At 42.0% G+C, this 12,239-nt stretch overlaps 1 protein-coding gene across 2 annotated transcripts in view; it reads right to left on the reverse strand.

Moving 5' to 3' along the window:
* Nucleotides 1-106: 106 nt before the first annotated feature.
* LOC147663124 (uncharacterized protein C19orf44-like) overlaps nt 107-12,239 on the reverse strand; it is a 35,648-nt gene continuing 23,515 nt past the window's right edge. The window contains exons 6-9 of one of the 2 annotated variants that reach the window (XM_086950654.1): nt 9,363-9,888; nt 8,554-8,649; nt 7,028-7,194; nt 107-2,046 (exon numbers count right to left, since the gene is read on the reverse strand). In XM_086950654.1, the coding sequence (XP_086806780.1) occupies nt 1,963-2,046; nt 7,028-7,194; nt 8,554-8,649; nt 9,363-9,888 (873 nt within the window). In that variant the 3' untranslated portion in view covers nt 107-1,962. The remainder of the gene's footprint in view (nt 2,047-7,027; nt 7,195-8,553; nt 8,650-9,362; nt 9,889-12,239) is intronic. The other variant, XM_086950653.1, reaches the window with a different exon arrangement.

The following is a 12,239-nucleotide window of genomic DNA, read 5'->3' on the forward strand; positions in this document are numbered from 1 at the left end:
CATTGCCTTGTGCACTCTGAAACAAATATACAAAAGGAATTCTTTGCATAGGTGGCATCAAGCACGCATTTTAGAGTAATCTTACTTCTGTTACATATAAATGTCATTTTATTTCCTTTTTGCAGCTTGCTGGCATAGTCAATAAATCGAAATAGATTGGTCTCTGATTTCAAGATACACTTTGTCATGACAGTTTAATCCGAGTTTTGTTAATCACACAAAGCTAAAATAGTCACAGCAATCTATGAAACGTTTTTAACACTGCACAGCTTTGTTTTTCTTCTCACTTCCCCTTTTTTCACATTACATTATTTACTGAATCCATTCACATAATAGGGTTTTATAAACCATGAATTTTTGAGCTCCGCACCATGTTTAAAAATGCTGCTGCCTGTCTGGCTCTGGAAAATAACAAAGCTTCATTTGAATCTACTCGTCCGTTCCCAAAGACTGATGACCACCATATCGTCCCATTACCTACAAAGTACTGTATCGAAATCCAGTGCAATATGGCATACTACATGTCAGTGGTTTCCTTGGGCTCTCACGAGGCTTTAGTACGAGCTGGTTAGGTCTGCTACCTTCTCCAAGCAGAAATCATTTTAGAAGGCTTTTTTTTTTATTTGGTTGCCGATAGCTCGCAGCCTGGATGTAATTGTGCTATCTTTGTTTTGTGCCTAAGATTTTATTTTGCACACAACATGCTACCAGTAAGCAGTTATTTAAAAGTATGCTGCAACCAAAATAGTCTTACAGGGCAGAAATGGTCTGAGGGCTCCCACATCAAGGTGGTAAACATTTGGGAAACTGAAACAAGTATGTAGATTTCAACTTCTCCCAAAAGGCAAGAGTATGTATTTATGCCTGTCTGATAGAGCTATTGGTTTAGGACAGCAATTGTTTGTTGACTAAGACTTTGCTTCCTTGAGGATCACTAGAGGCTTAGACCGTGCCCGATAATGTTGATACAGAACTGCCAGCATCACTTGTAGCAACTTTAGACCTCTTAACTCTGGTGACTGCTGTTGGAGGTTTAAAACAATAAACAGAATAGTCTAATTCTATGCTTCTTGCTTGATGTAAATTCTAACTTGATACAGGTCTTTACAATATTCGAAGCTTCACCCCCCCCCCCGTCCCTAGATCTTAGAATTGACACGTGTATAGACAAACAATATTGCATGCATGTTCAAGGAGACCTTCTCAACAATTAGTGATGGTACTGGTTCATGCCTGGTTGAGACGCAGGCTCTTGCTTGCCTAGTTGGCAGAGTTCATTGCAGTTTAATTAGGTTTTTCCCTGTTGTAGATCCCTCCAAACCTAAACCTATTCAACTAGAAGCTATCAGAATAAGGTCTTAACCTGTTCAATTTGTGAGAGGTGGAGTTCTGTTCTTTGCCGCACTGATTGATGCCCACAACAGATTACTTTTGTTACCACCATGAAAGGACTTCACCCTACCAAGATGAACTGATGTTGGATTATCATTGTGAGTCATTCCGTTATAAACTGGATTTTTCCGTTTGACTGCGTACCTGCAATCCAAGGGATTTGTGAATCTACACTACTTTCAGATATTTTTTTAATGCCTTGGGAGTTACATGTGGGTTTTAATGCCTTGGGAGTTACATGTGGGCAGCTGGGACTGATATAAGGACAATGAAATGCAGATTAAATAACATTAGTCCCAGTAGTTTAACATTCCACACAAAGCTTTACAGTTCAAGGGGTGAGAATAGGGACTTGAGCAATGTAGATCAGTTATTTCATCATACAGTTTAGACTCAGAAGTAGTTAAACCCACTTCATCTGGAGTTTTAGTCTAACATTTATGTGGGCAAACCTGTTTTCTTTACGGATCTGTGCCACTTGACTTTGCTTTTAATACTGTTTGTCTGATGTGAACAGTACTATATGAGTTCAAGTCTCATTAATGAAGCAAATCCTTTATTTGTGTTTTATCACTGGCCTGCCCTCATTTCCAGGCGAACATCCTCCAGCGCTTGCTCTGGTGTCAGCGAAGGCGGCCTGTGTTTTCTAATGTACTGCAAAACAAAAAGGATGGTTAGTGTGCTTTTTTTCCACTAAGTTCAAGACTTGAAAAAGTTTGCGCTATCAGAGAACCCACATCTCTTAATGTGCAAACTGTTCAATAAAAATGAACTCGTCATTTGTATCGTAGCAAAACACTTGAAGGCATTTGTAAGAGGCTGCAAAATAATTCCAATAATGGTGATTTCACACCTAAAGGTTGCAACAAATCGGCTGTTAATAGCAGACTGTGCTTGATCCATGACTCAAATACAACCCACCTAGAAATTACAAAACTGATCACTGTAAGGAAAATGGGGCCTCCAAAAAAATGGTACGAGTTTGGAAGCACTGGGCCATGATAATAAATACAACAAGCATTTACAATGCAATGGTTTCGCTTTTGGAAAAGTTTGAGCTATTGGCATTGTAAATGACAAAATTTGTATTTATGTGTTAAATAAATGGCATTGTCATTCACATTGCCATTAGCTTAATCTCTCGCAAATGTGAGACCTATTGTACCCTACGGACGAGCTCAGCAGACAGCAACTACTACCACACACACACACCCACCCACCCACCCACACACCCACCCACCAACACACACACACACCCCCAGAGCCAGCCACACCCCCCCAGAACCAGCCACACCCACCCCCAAAGCCAGCCACACCCCCAAAGCCACACACACACACACACCCACCCACCGATAAATGTTCTCATTTCTTTCTACCAGCCTGCTTTGCTGTCAAGCGCACAATGCAAAGCACACCTCACCCACCCTGCATTAAGAAGCTACTTTAAATTCCTCTGGTGACAGGTGTTTTTATCACTACTGACGACCTAGCGGTAAAATGACATCAGTCAGGAAAGTCCCCACCGGCCCACGAAAAGAGGAACGCCCCGCCCTTCGCCTCCCAGATGTAGCATCTTAGGGTGGAGCAAAACATGCCCTTTCTTTTTGTCATGTCGCTGTAAAGCGAGCAGCTCTCTCCCAGTGCTTTAAATGAGAATATAGAAGTGCGGGTACTCCCACTATCAGGGTGCCTGCTTCAAACTGAGAAGTGCCTGTACTCTCCCATATAAAGAGTTGAAAATCTCCTGCGAAAGGATGTTGAAGTGACATTCCTTTCAAATGAAAGAAGTACAGGTGCCTGCCCATTTAAAGCAATGCTCTCGCCCCACGTGGATGAAGCAGTACACCTTCTTCTTGTGTGACACGTCATTGTAACGCAGACTACCCCTTTCTGTCCATGTTATGATTTGTAGTGTAATAGATGACGCATTCCGAGACGAGAGGTGTCTTCATTTGAGTGGACTGAACTAACTTGACTAACACTAGTACTGATGATAGGGATGTGAAAAATGGAAAGCGCGAATCTAAAATAAACATTTCAGGAGAGATACTGTGGCGCCAGAGTTGCCGAATTTGGACCTGGGGAACCGAGTTCGAGTCCCGGCATCAGCTCAACATCCTGTGATTCGAATGTCTAAAATAATATCGACAGACAGAATATCGAAATACAAAAATATCGGAGCAAAAATATCGGAATCCTATCTTCATAAAGGTAAGTACAAAAATATCGAAAAAATATTGTAGTACAAAAATATCAGAATCAAAAATATCGTTTTTTTAAATGTATTAATAATATAAAAATAATTTTAAAATACATATAATTTTACACATATTAAATAAAAATATTAAAACAAAATTAAAACTAATACATATACATTTAAAATAAATAAAACACTTAATAATTTAATGTACATTTTTTTAAATGTTATTTATTTGATTTAATGTAATATTTTTTTGTTTACCCTGTACGCCTGTACCCCAAAAACCAAAACTGACCCTGAACCCTAAAAATATCCCTGTACCCCAAAAACCCAAAACTGACCCTGAACCCTAAAAATACCCCTTTACCCAAAAACTGAAAACTGACCCTGAACCCTAAAAATACCCCTTTACCCAAAAACTGAAAACTGACCCTGAACCCTAAAAATACCCCTTTACCCAAAAACTGAAAACTGACCCTGAACCCTAAAAATACCCCTTTACCTGAAAACTGACCCTGAACCCTAAAAATACTCCTTTACCCAAAATTAATATTATTTAATTACCAATTAATTATTAATTAACAATAAAGTAAATATATTAGCACATTAGCTGTAATTAATTCAATTTAATAATTAATATTATTTTTCCCAATTAATTAAGAATAACAAAAAATTATATATATAAAAAATTACTATAATTAATTTAATTAAATAATTAATATTAATTAATTACCAATTTATTATTAATTAAAATATGTACAAACATATATTAATTAATTATTATTAAATTACTTCCCACCCTATTCCCCTATAAACCCATAACCCGCTACAGAACATATTTATCAATTAATTAAAAATTATTTCTCAATTAATTAATAATTCCTACTAATTAATAATTAATTTAACAATTAAATTACTTCCCACCCTATTCCCCTATAAACCCACTACAGTAGTAAGACAATATTTAATTAAATTAAAAATAAATAATAAAACATAATAAATACAATAGAATATACACTAAATTTATTTAAAAATTGATATTAGTAACATCAGTTATTTATTTCGATATTATTGACATCGATATTTAAAACTTCGATATTACTGATATCATACTAATATCGATATTAAGACTGTCGATATTACTTACCTTCGATATTTTGTCCCATCGATATTTAAACTTCGATATTTTTGTATATTGATATTTAAAAATCGATATTTTGTCTGTGTACCCTGTGATTCTGAGCAGATCACTTAATGTCCCAGAGTTTACAAAAAAATGTATGGGCTGTAACTGGTTCTCATGTAAAGCGATCCAATACTTTCATGGGGTTCGCGCCATTTAAACTGCAAAAACGTAACGTTGCATTACGCCACACCTACTACCTACGTGAAAAAAAGACCCATGATGCCCCGGGAATGCAAGGCCACCGACCCAACGTAAGTGACCAGATCCTTACTAGACACTTGCACCTTGATAATAACCACAGTCCTTCGTTCATACTTGCCCCAACCCTGCCTCCCCCACTGTGCAATCTAGACCCCGTGCTGCACGCCACCGACCCCCTCCACATACATAGCACCTCACTCACCCCCGGTAGGAAGCCGCTCGGCGTCAGCAGCACGTGCAGAAGGGTCCGGGCTAGGCGCTGCATGGGGTTTGGCCGGGGCTTTTCTACTTGGCCCTCTAAGCGGACAGCTGTTCCCCCACCCTCCTCCTGGCGAGCAGGGCACGGAGAGCCCCCGCCCACACCCTCGAACACCCCGTCCTACAGATAGCGAGCCCCGGGAGTCTCTGACTGCCCACACTGCCACTTGTTATCTGCTGACCAGGCCCCCAGAGAGCGCTTCCAGGCGTGGTGCCCTGGGGGTTTGTGCAGTCACGTGGGGGTCGAAAGGGTCCATGAGCACGCTGTGGTTTTACGGTGCTCAGAGGCTCTGGGTTTTTGTGGCCGTTTGGAGATCGAAGGCCCTTGATTGATAATAAAAATAAAGCCCCCAGAGCCCGCTGCGGGGCTCCGGGGATTGTGGTACACGATCTGCTGGGTGATGCCTCACGGACCCGATGTTTTTAAAAATGAAGACTCCCGGAGTCTGCTGTGCTACCTGCGGAGCTCCGTGGGGGTAATGTGAGGCTCCATTTTTTATATTGAAGCCCTCCCAGAGCCTGCTTACCCATGGCTGTGCTCTGGGGGGCAGACTATGGCATTTCCACGGATCCCGATGGCGGCAGCTGCAGGGGACCAGGGAGCTCCTTCGTCGTGACTGCGAGTTCAGGACCCTCCCGTTTCGTGATGTCACCGGGGATACCCCTGACATCACAAACGGGACAGGCCCTGCCCTAGCAAATATGAAGAGGAAGCTGGCTGTGCCCCAAAGGGGGCATTCAATAATTTTAAAAACAAGCCACACAGGCCTTACTGGACCGCCGCCCGCATTCTACCGGCCCCGGCTGCTCCACATCTGACCCGAGCTCCAGAAACTATCACTTTCACCGTCACTGGTGCCGAGACACGGACAGCGGGAGGGGGGGGGGGGGGGCGGAAACAGACACACGAACAGCGGGAGGGGGGGTTGGGAACAGACACGGACAGCGCGAGCCAGAAGCAAACATTAAAGTAACTCGGCTGCAAGGCCACAGATACCGAAAATACTGCAGGTCTTGGCTTGGAGCAATAGGGCTTACCGGGAGACACAGCTAAAATAATACAGCTAGAGAAACACTGGGTGTGCTGGGAAGACACAACGGTACACGGAGAAGCCACGATAAAATGATCAAAACATGCCGTCCCAAAAAAAACAAAAAAACACAGCCGCACGACGTGGGCAAAAGCCTAAAATTCTCGGTAACGCCCACGAATCAGCTCCGGCATTGACAGACAGATCTCTGTTCCAATGGCTAGCCTCCATTTATTGAGCTAGCCAATCGAACAGAGGGGCGGGACAACACACACATATTGTAGACATAAGATTTCACCTGCGCGAAAAGCTGCGCAGTGCGCAGCTTTCGACAGGCGAAACGTAAAAGTGGGCAGACCTAGAAAATGCTTCACGTGCAGTGACTCCAGTAACAGCATAAAATTGTATCGGGCAGAATTTTGGTTTAGATAAGGGTGGGAAATTTACATGGTGGGAGAAGGAGGATACTACCTTCCAAGCAAGTCATATACAACTGTATTAGAATGATTGCTTTTCTGCCCTTTCCAAGGCTGTGATGCACTGGCATCGGATATGTGACCTGGGAACCTTCCCATCTGGATTGTAATCCCAGCTTTGACATTCATGCAAACGGGTAATCCTTGCCTTGACATTGTAATGTAAAACATTAGTGTGAATATATGTAGTGTAAATTACATGTAATGTTTTTTCATTGCATTCTTATTTTTGCTCCTGCCCATGAGCAAGGATAAGGGAAAACTTGCGCACAGAAGAAATTACCTCCTTGGTTTCCTCCAGTGTGATGTAGTGGTAGGATTCACTCTTCAAGGACTCCAGCGATGCCAAATGAAGATGGCGGCTCATTTCCACAAACTGCTGCGTCAACAGCAACTGTTGTTTTAACATGTCATTCAAAGCGAACACAGCAGGGCTATAAGCAGTCATTGCTGCAAAAAGATAATTACGTTAGGGCAGCTTAATCACTTCAGAATCATACTTTAATTGTGGAAACATGCAGCAAAAGTATATTCATGGTACGTTCGCCTATGTCTACAAGCTGCCGGAAATGTATCATAATTCAACATGAAATGATAATCATTACAAGTCTTTGAAACAGGCTTTGGAATAAGCGGCCCCATCTACTGATGGCAAAGCAGGTTGCCTGTCTGCTTTTTTACAACCGACTAAGTAGGGCTTAGGAGAATGACCCTAATCATAAGGCCTGTGGAGGAGTTATGTTATTTTAAAATAAATAATTAAAAGCAAATGGCTTGGTGCATTGGAGAAGGCTGTGATGTGGAAAGGTGGCCACTGTGGAAAACAGACTTAACTTTCAATTCGCTGATTCCCAAAAAAACCCTGAACTTTATACACAATTAGAATTGTTGACTTCCTTTTTATCTTCTTATTTGCATGCCATTATAGAATGCATGTGAACACATGGAAGTGTTCAGCATTTCTTTGAAAACAATGGAGTGGGTGCAGATGCTAACATTAAAATGCTGTAATTCTCAGCTTCCACCAGCCTCAAGATGTGTAGAGATTTGTAGGGAAGTAAGAGAAGGGAAGAAAGTGGTCATGTGAGAGGGAGGGGGGCGGGTAGGGGGGATTCATTGTACCTACTGAACCGCAGCTGTCCCAGTCAGAGGAGCCACAACAGGAGTGGCAACACAGGTACAACTGTCCTATGGCAGCTGCTGCTCTTTGTGAGCAACTCTGCCAGAGCGCAGCAAGCTGCAACACATGGCCCTGGCAGGCGCACTCTTTGTTGGACGCCAGGAGCCACAGAAGGAGGGGATGCTGCCATGGGCAGTGTTTGTTTCCTAAAACCCTCTTACTCAAGAGGTTTCTCAGAATATTCTGCCCTCATAGGAACGTTCTTGTAGTTCACTACAGAAGGCGAGAAAACCCTGCTGTCTGTAGTAGGGCTTTAGTGTCGCCTACATGTCACTACAGGGGGCTGGAGTGGTGGTAACTCCATGTCACATTTTGGGAAGATGAACAGCTGGTATTGGCAACTGCTCCAACATGCTCAAGTTTCTCTTGCGGTGTCTCCTTGTTTTGTTTGGAAGGTTCGGACTCCTGCAGATGGAATGTATTAATAACGCGAGAAAGAAATTCCTAGTGACATTTCAGGCGTTGGAAACCTGGCAGGTAATGGAAAGTGGGTGACACGACTACCCCCAAGAATCCTGTGAGCATTACACTGCTCTTTGACACATCATTATCTTCCTCTACATTGCCAATGTTAGCCCAGTCCAGTCCAATCACTCAAACAATTCTACATTCTTGTATTAAATATTTACCTTCAACCGCATCGGGGCTTACAACGTGGTTAGCAATGGGAGCAGGATCGATGTAGGCTTGTCCAAGAGCTGGACCAAGGACCGCCGGGCCCGCCACTGTGGAAAGATTCACAGAAGGGATGAATCTCATGGTTTGCTAGGGAGTCGGCAGAAGGACCTCCTGCAGCATATGCAGCCCCCGTCTTAAGCACTCCACATCCCTAGCTGGAAACTTGCAAACCCCAAGAGTTAACTTATTCTGTCAGGTTACAGATCCTTCTCAAATTTTCATTCTACAATATAAAAAACTCTAGGTGTTTAAAATAAATAGTACATTTGGGAACATTTTTAAAACACCAAAGTTGAAACTATGGTGAGAAGAATGTCTACATAGCTATTACATCCCCATGTTACTGTTATCGTTCAGAGTATCACTTGTTGACTTCATGTTTTGTCAATTGTGTTCTGTGTAAAGCACTCTAGTATCTTCTGTTGCAGGAGTGTTCTTTAATAATTATGATTAAGTAAGCAAATCATTATACTCATTCTAATTTACACTAGGCCACTCTATCACATTTTAACATTGAATCTTTGTTGCTTCTTGAGATCAAGTGTCCGCTGCACAGTCTTGCATGTAGCGATTAACCTATTTGATCTTATTTCTGTCCTAGAACCAGCAGTGTTTTGAAGTTTCTATGGTGTATACTTTTGTGAATTTAGAAATGTACTTATTCTTTGCTAAATAGGAAAGTTCCGAAGAGTTAGAGTCCAATGAAATTGACTTAGGGTTAAAAAAAAATTCTCATATGTTAATCTCCTTTAATACTTACGGTTTGACCAGTGATAGATGAAAGCTGGATCGCTTGTCTGAACAGACACTTCTTTAACCGTGCCTTTTGTTTTACTCTCTCCTCGCCTCTTTTTGGGATGCAAAGGGCTGGTGTGAACCGGTAGCTTCGGTGTGAGAGATGATGAATCTGTTTCTGAGGAGGCAGAGTAGCTGGATGGGTGTGACATGGTTTCCTCGGAGTCCGTGTCCTTGGTAACTGCAGTATGGGTGGATTTTTCAAAATCATCGGAATAGGCAGTTCTTGCCGTGCTCTCGCCTTGCAGGGAAGAAGTGTCTCCCGGGCCTGAAAACCTGATCCTTGTGCGAGGGGTCGAGTCTATATTTAAATGCTCTGAGATTTCCATGTCCTGGTCGGTCTCGGTTGCAATTTCGCTTGCTGAATCTGTGTCCTGGGTCGCCTCTCTGCCAAATCTCACAAAATCTTCAGTTGGAAGTTGAATGTCTGTATCTTCCAAAGATTGGATAGTTTGTTTTTTTTGTGCTCTTGTTGATGCCTTTTTTTCCCTCTGAAATAGCAACGATATTATTATTAACTTATGTTTTACCCTCTATAGTAAATAACGAATAATCTAACGTAACCTCATACACAACAACAGAAAAGTGCCCTTGTCCAGAGAAGGAACTATTGCTTTTAAGGAAGTGCGTGTGAACTGGTAGCTAAATTGTCGGTAACAGTGGTGAATGTAGTATAACAAACCCATCTTTCCTTAGCAATTTACCAATTTGGTGGGTCCAGCCTTTTAGAAAGATTGAGTAGTCACATGTACATGCTGAGATGGAAGGAGGGAGGTTGCGAAAAACCTAGTTGACCTTTTTCACAAAGAACTATATTATGTTCCAGGAGATACAAAAATATTCGAGTGGTGTTGCCAGCCAATTCATGCAGTTTGCTAAGGTAACTGAAATGTGATATCTGGGCGGGTTTCCTACTGGCTCTGGCCGAGACAGACATATTTGAAGTCATATTAGATATGGGATCGACTTGGGGGTTGGTGTCTTATATCTCAGATACCATATGAAGACATGGTTTCCAATAGTTTTGAAAGCAGGATCGTGATGGGAGGACACATAAGAACCTTTGTTGGATGGGGAGTAGCATGTGGCCAGGTGAGGGAGGTTTACAGTAATGTCAGGTTCAAACTTCTTCACTTTCATGTGTTGTACCATACTTACCTCGCACCATCATGTTTTACCTGACCAGAACTGACATATGCCCTGAATGCAAAATGCTAGCGTGGCTTTGCTCTATATGGTTTGGAGTTGTGTTGAGGTGGAACAATACTGGGGGAAGTTCATACGGAGAAAGAAGGAAGTCTCAGCAATTCTTATAAAAATGCCAATAAATAATACTCTACTAGGAGCTCTACCCTCCCCAAAAATAAAAAGCAGAAGTTACCTTCTATTCTTAGGGCTGCTAGTAGATAAAACATGACTAACCATATGTTGGTTGGCAAATAACGGTCCAAAGGTGCAGGCCTTGATTAGGGACGTAGCTAGCTCCGCAGTAGGAGAGGAGGCATATGAAAGAAGTGCGAACAAATGAGAAAGAAGAGGACAATTTGATGCTATGGGCTGAAATGTTAGACAAGATGGTCACCTCTTAGTTAGGGGATTTGGCCTCAGAAGAGATAGAGGAGCAACACAGTACCATTGATTCAATCACATCCACTCTAATTGCTTTGTGGGTTACACAGTGTGGTGTCGAGGCGTCTCAAAAGTACAAACCACTGGATACATTGGTGGACCTAACTTTAACCCTTACATGTAGTGCGTAGTCCTGTGGAGAAACATGTGTTCCCCCAGTTGGAAAATAGCTTTGCCCACCTCAAAGGAAACTGTGTCCAGAAGTGACAATAGTTGTACTTGATGGTGGCTTGCCATGTCTTGTTGGTATGTTGTATGCCCAACGGTTTTATTCTTGTTTGAGTACAGGGGGTGTGCATGTGGGCCGTCTCCACAAACCCCACTCGGGGCAACTAATGCAAAGTTCAGTATTCTGCTGCCACAGAAAGAAGGACTCTGATAATTCATGAACTATGTCTCAGCCATAAAAAACCATACAGGGATACCAAATGACTGACCTGCAACAACGTCACACCTGAAATCCTACTAGAATGTTCCAAGCACACTTTATTGAAAATTGTGGCAGCATATCTTCCCCCTCACCAAGTCCACCCTGAGGTCGAAACCCTGACAGTCCTATCATGAACAGGAACGACGATATACTTTGAGTTACTCAAAGCTGGTACTTCATGTCATTGTTCATGGAGAAAGACAGCTACATTGGACTAGCGGTTGATCAACTAGAGAAACAAACTCTTTTTATGTGTACACTAAAATCGAATTCATTTGAACTAAAACACCAAAATGCTGCGGGAATACAAGCAAGAGTTACAAATTATCCCAGTCCACCCCAAATTCTGGAAAACTAAATTTCCTCAAAAGCGTAATTGTTATTGACAATATCTTTCATGGCCTTCCATCTAAAAACCAACAGAGAATCCCTGTCGGGGATCCCCAACAGGTTCAAGCTCTATGTACCACACTGAGCCTCTGCACAGTAATCCACAGCAGAGACACTATGATGCAAGAAAAAACTCACTAAGCACAGAAATTTAGTGCACGGAGTCAGGAATATTTGTCTACCCTCCAATCAAGTAGAATCCAAATCCAAACACCCTCAATTCTAGTAAAAATTGAATCCTCCTCATCCAACAAAATAGGAGGTAATACAGCAGAACGAATAATTCTCCATCATGAACATCTTCACAAAGGTTTTGTACACCACTTGTAAAATGCAGGAAATCTTTATTTTAGAGTGAAAAAATTATGTACAAAATTTAATTATGTCACCTTT

This window comes from Lissotriton vulgaris, unplaced genomic scaffold (genome assembly GCF_964263255.1).
Source record: "Lissotriton vulgaris unplaced genomic scaffold, aLisVul1.2 SCAFFOLD_1556, whole genome shotgun sequence".
NCBI classification, from domain to species: Eukaryota; Metazoa; Chordata; class Amphibia; order Caudata; family Salamandridae; genus Lissotriton; species Lissotriton vulgaris.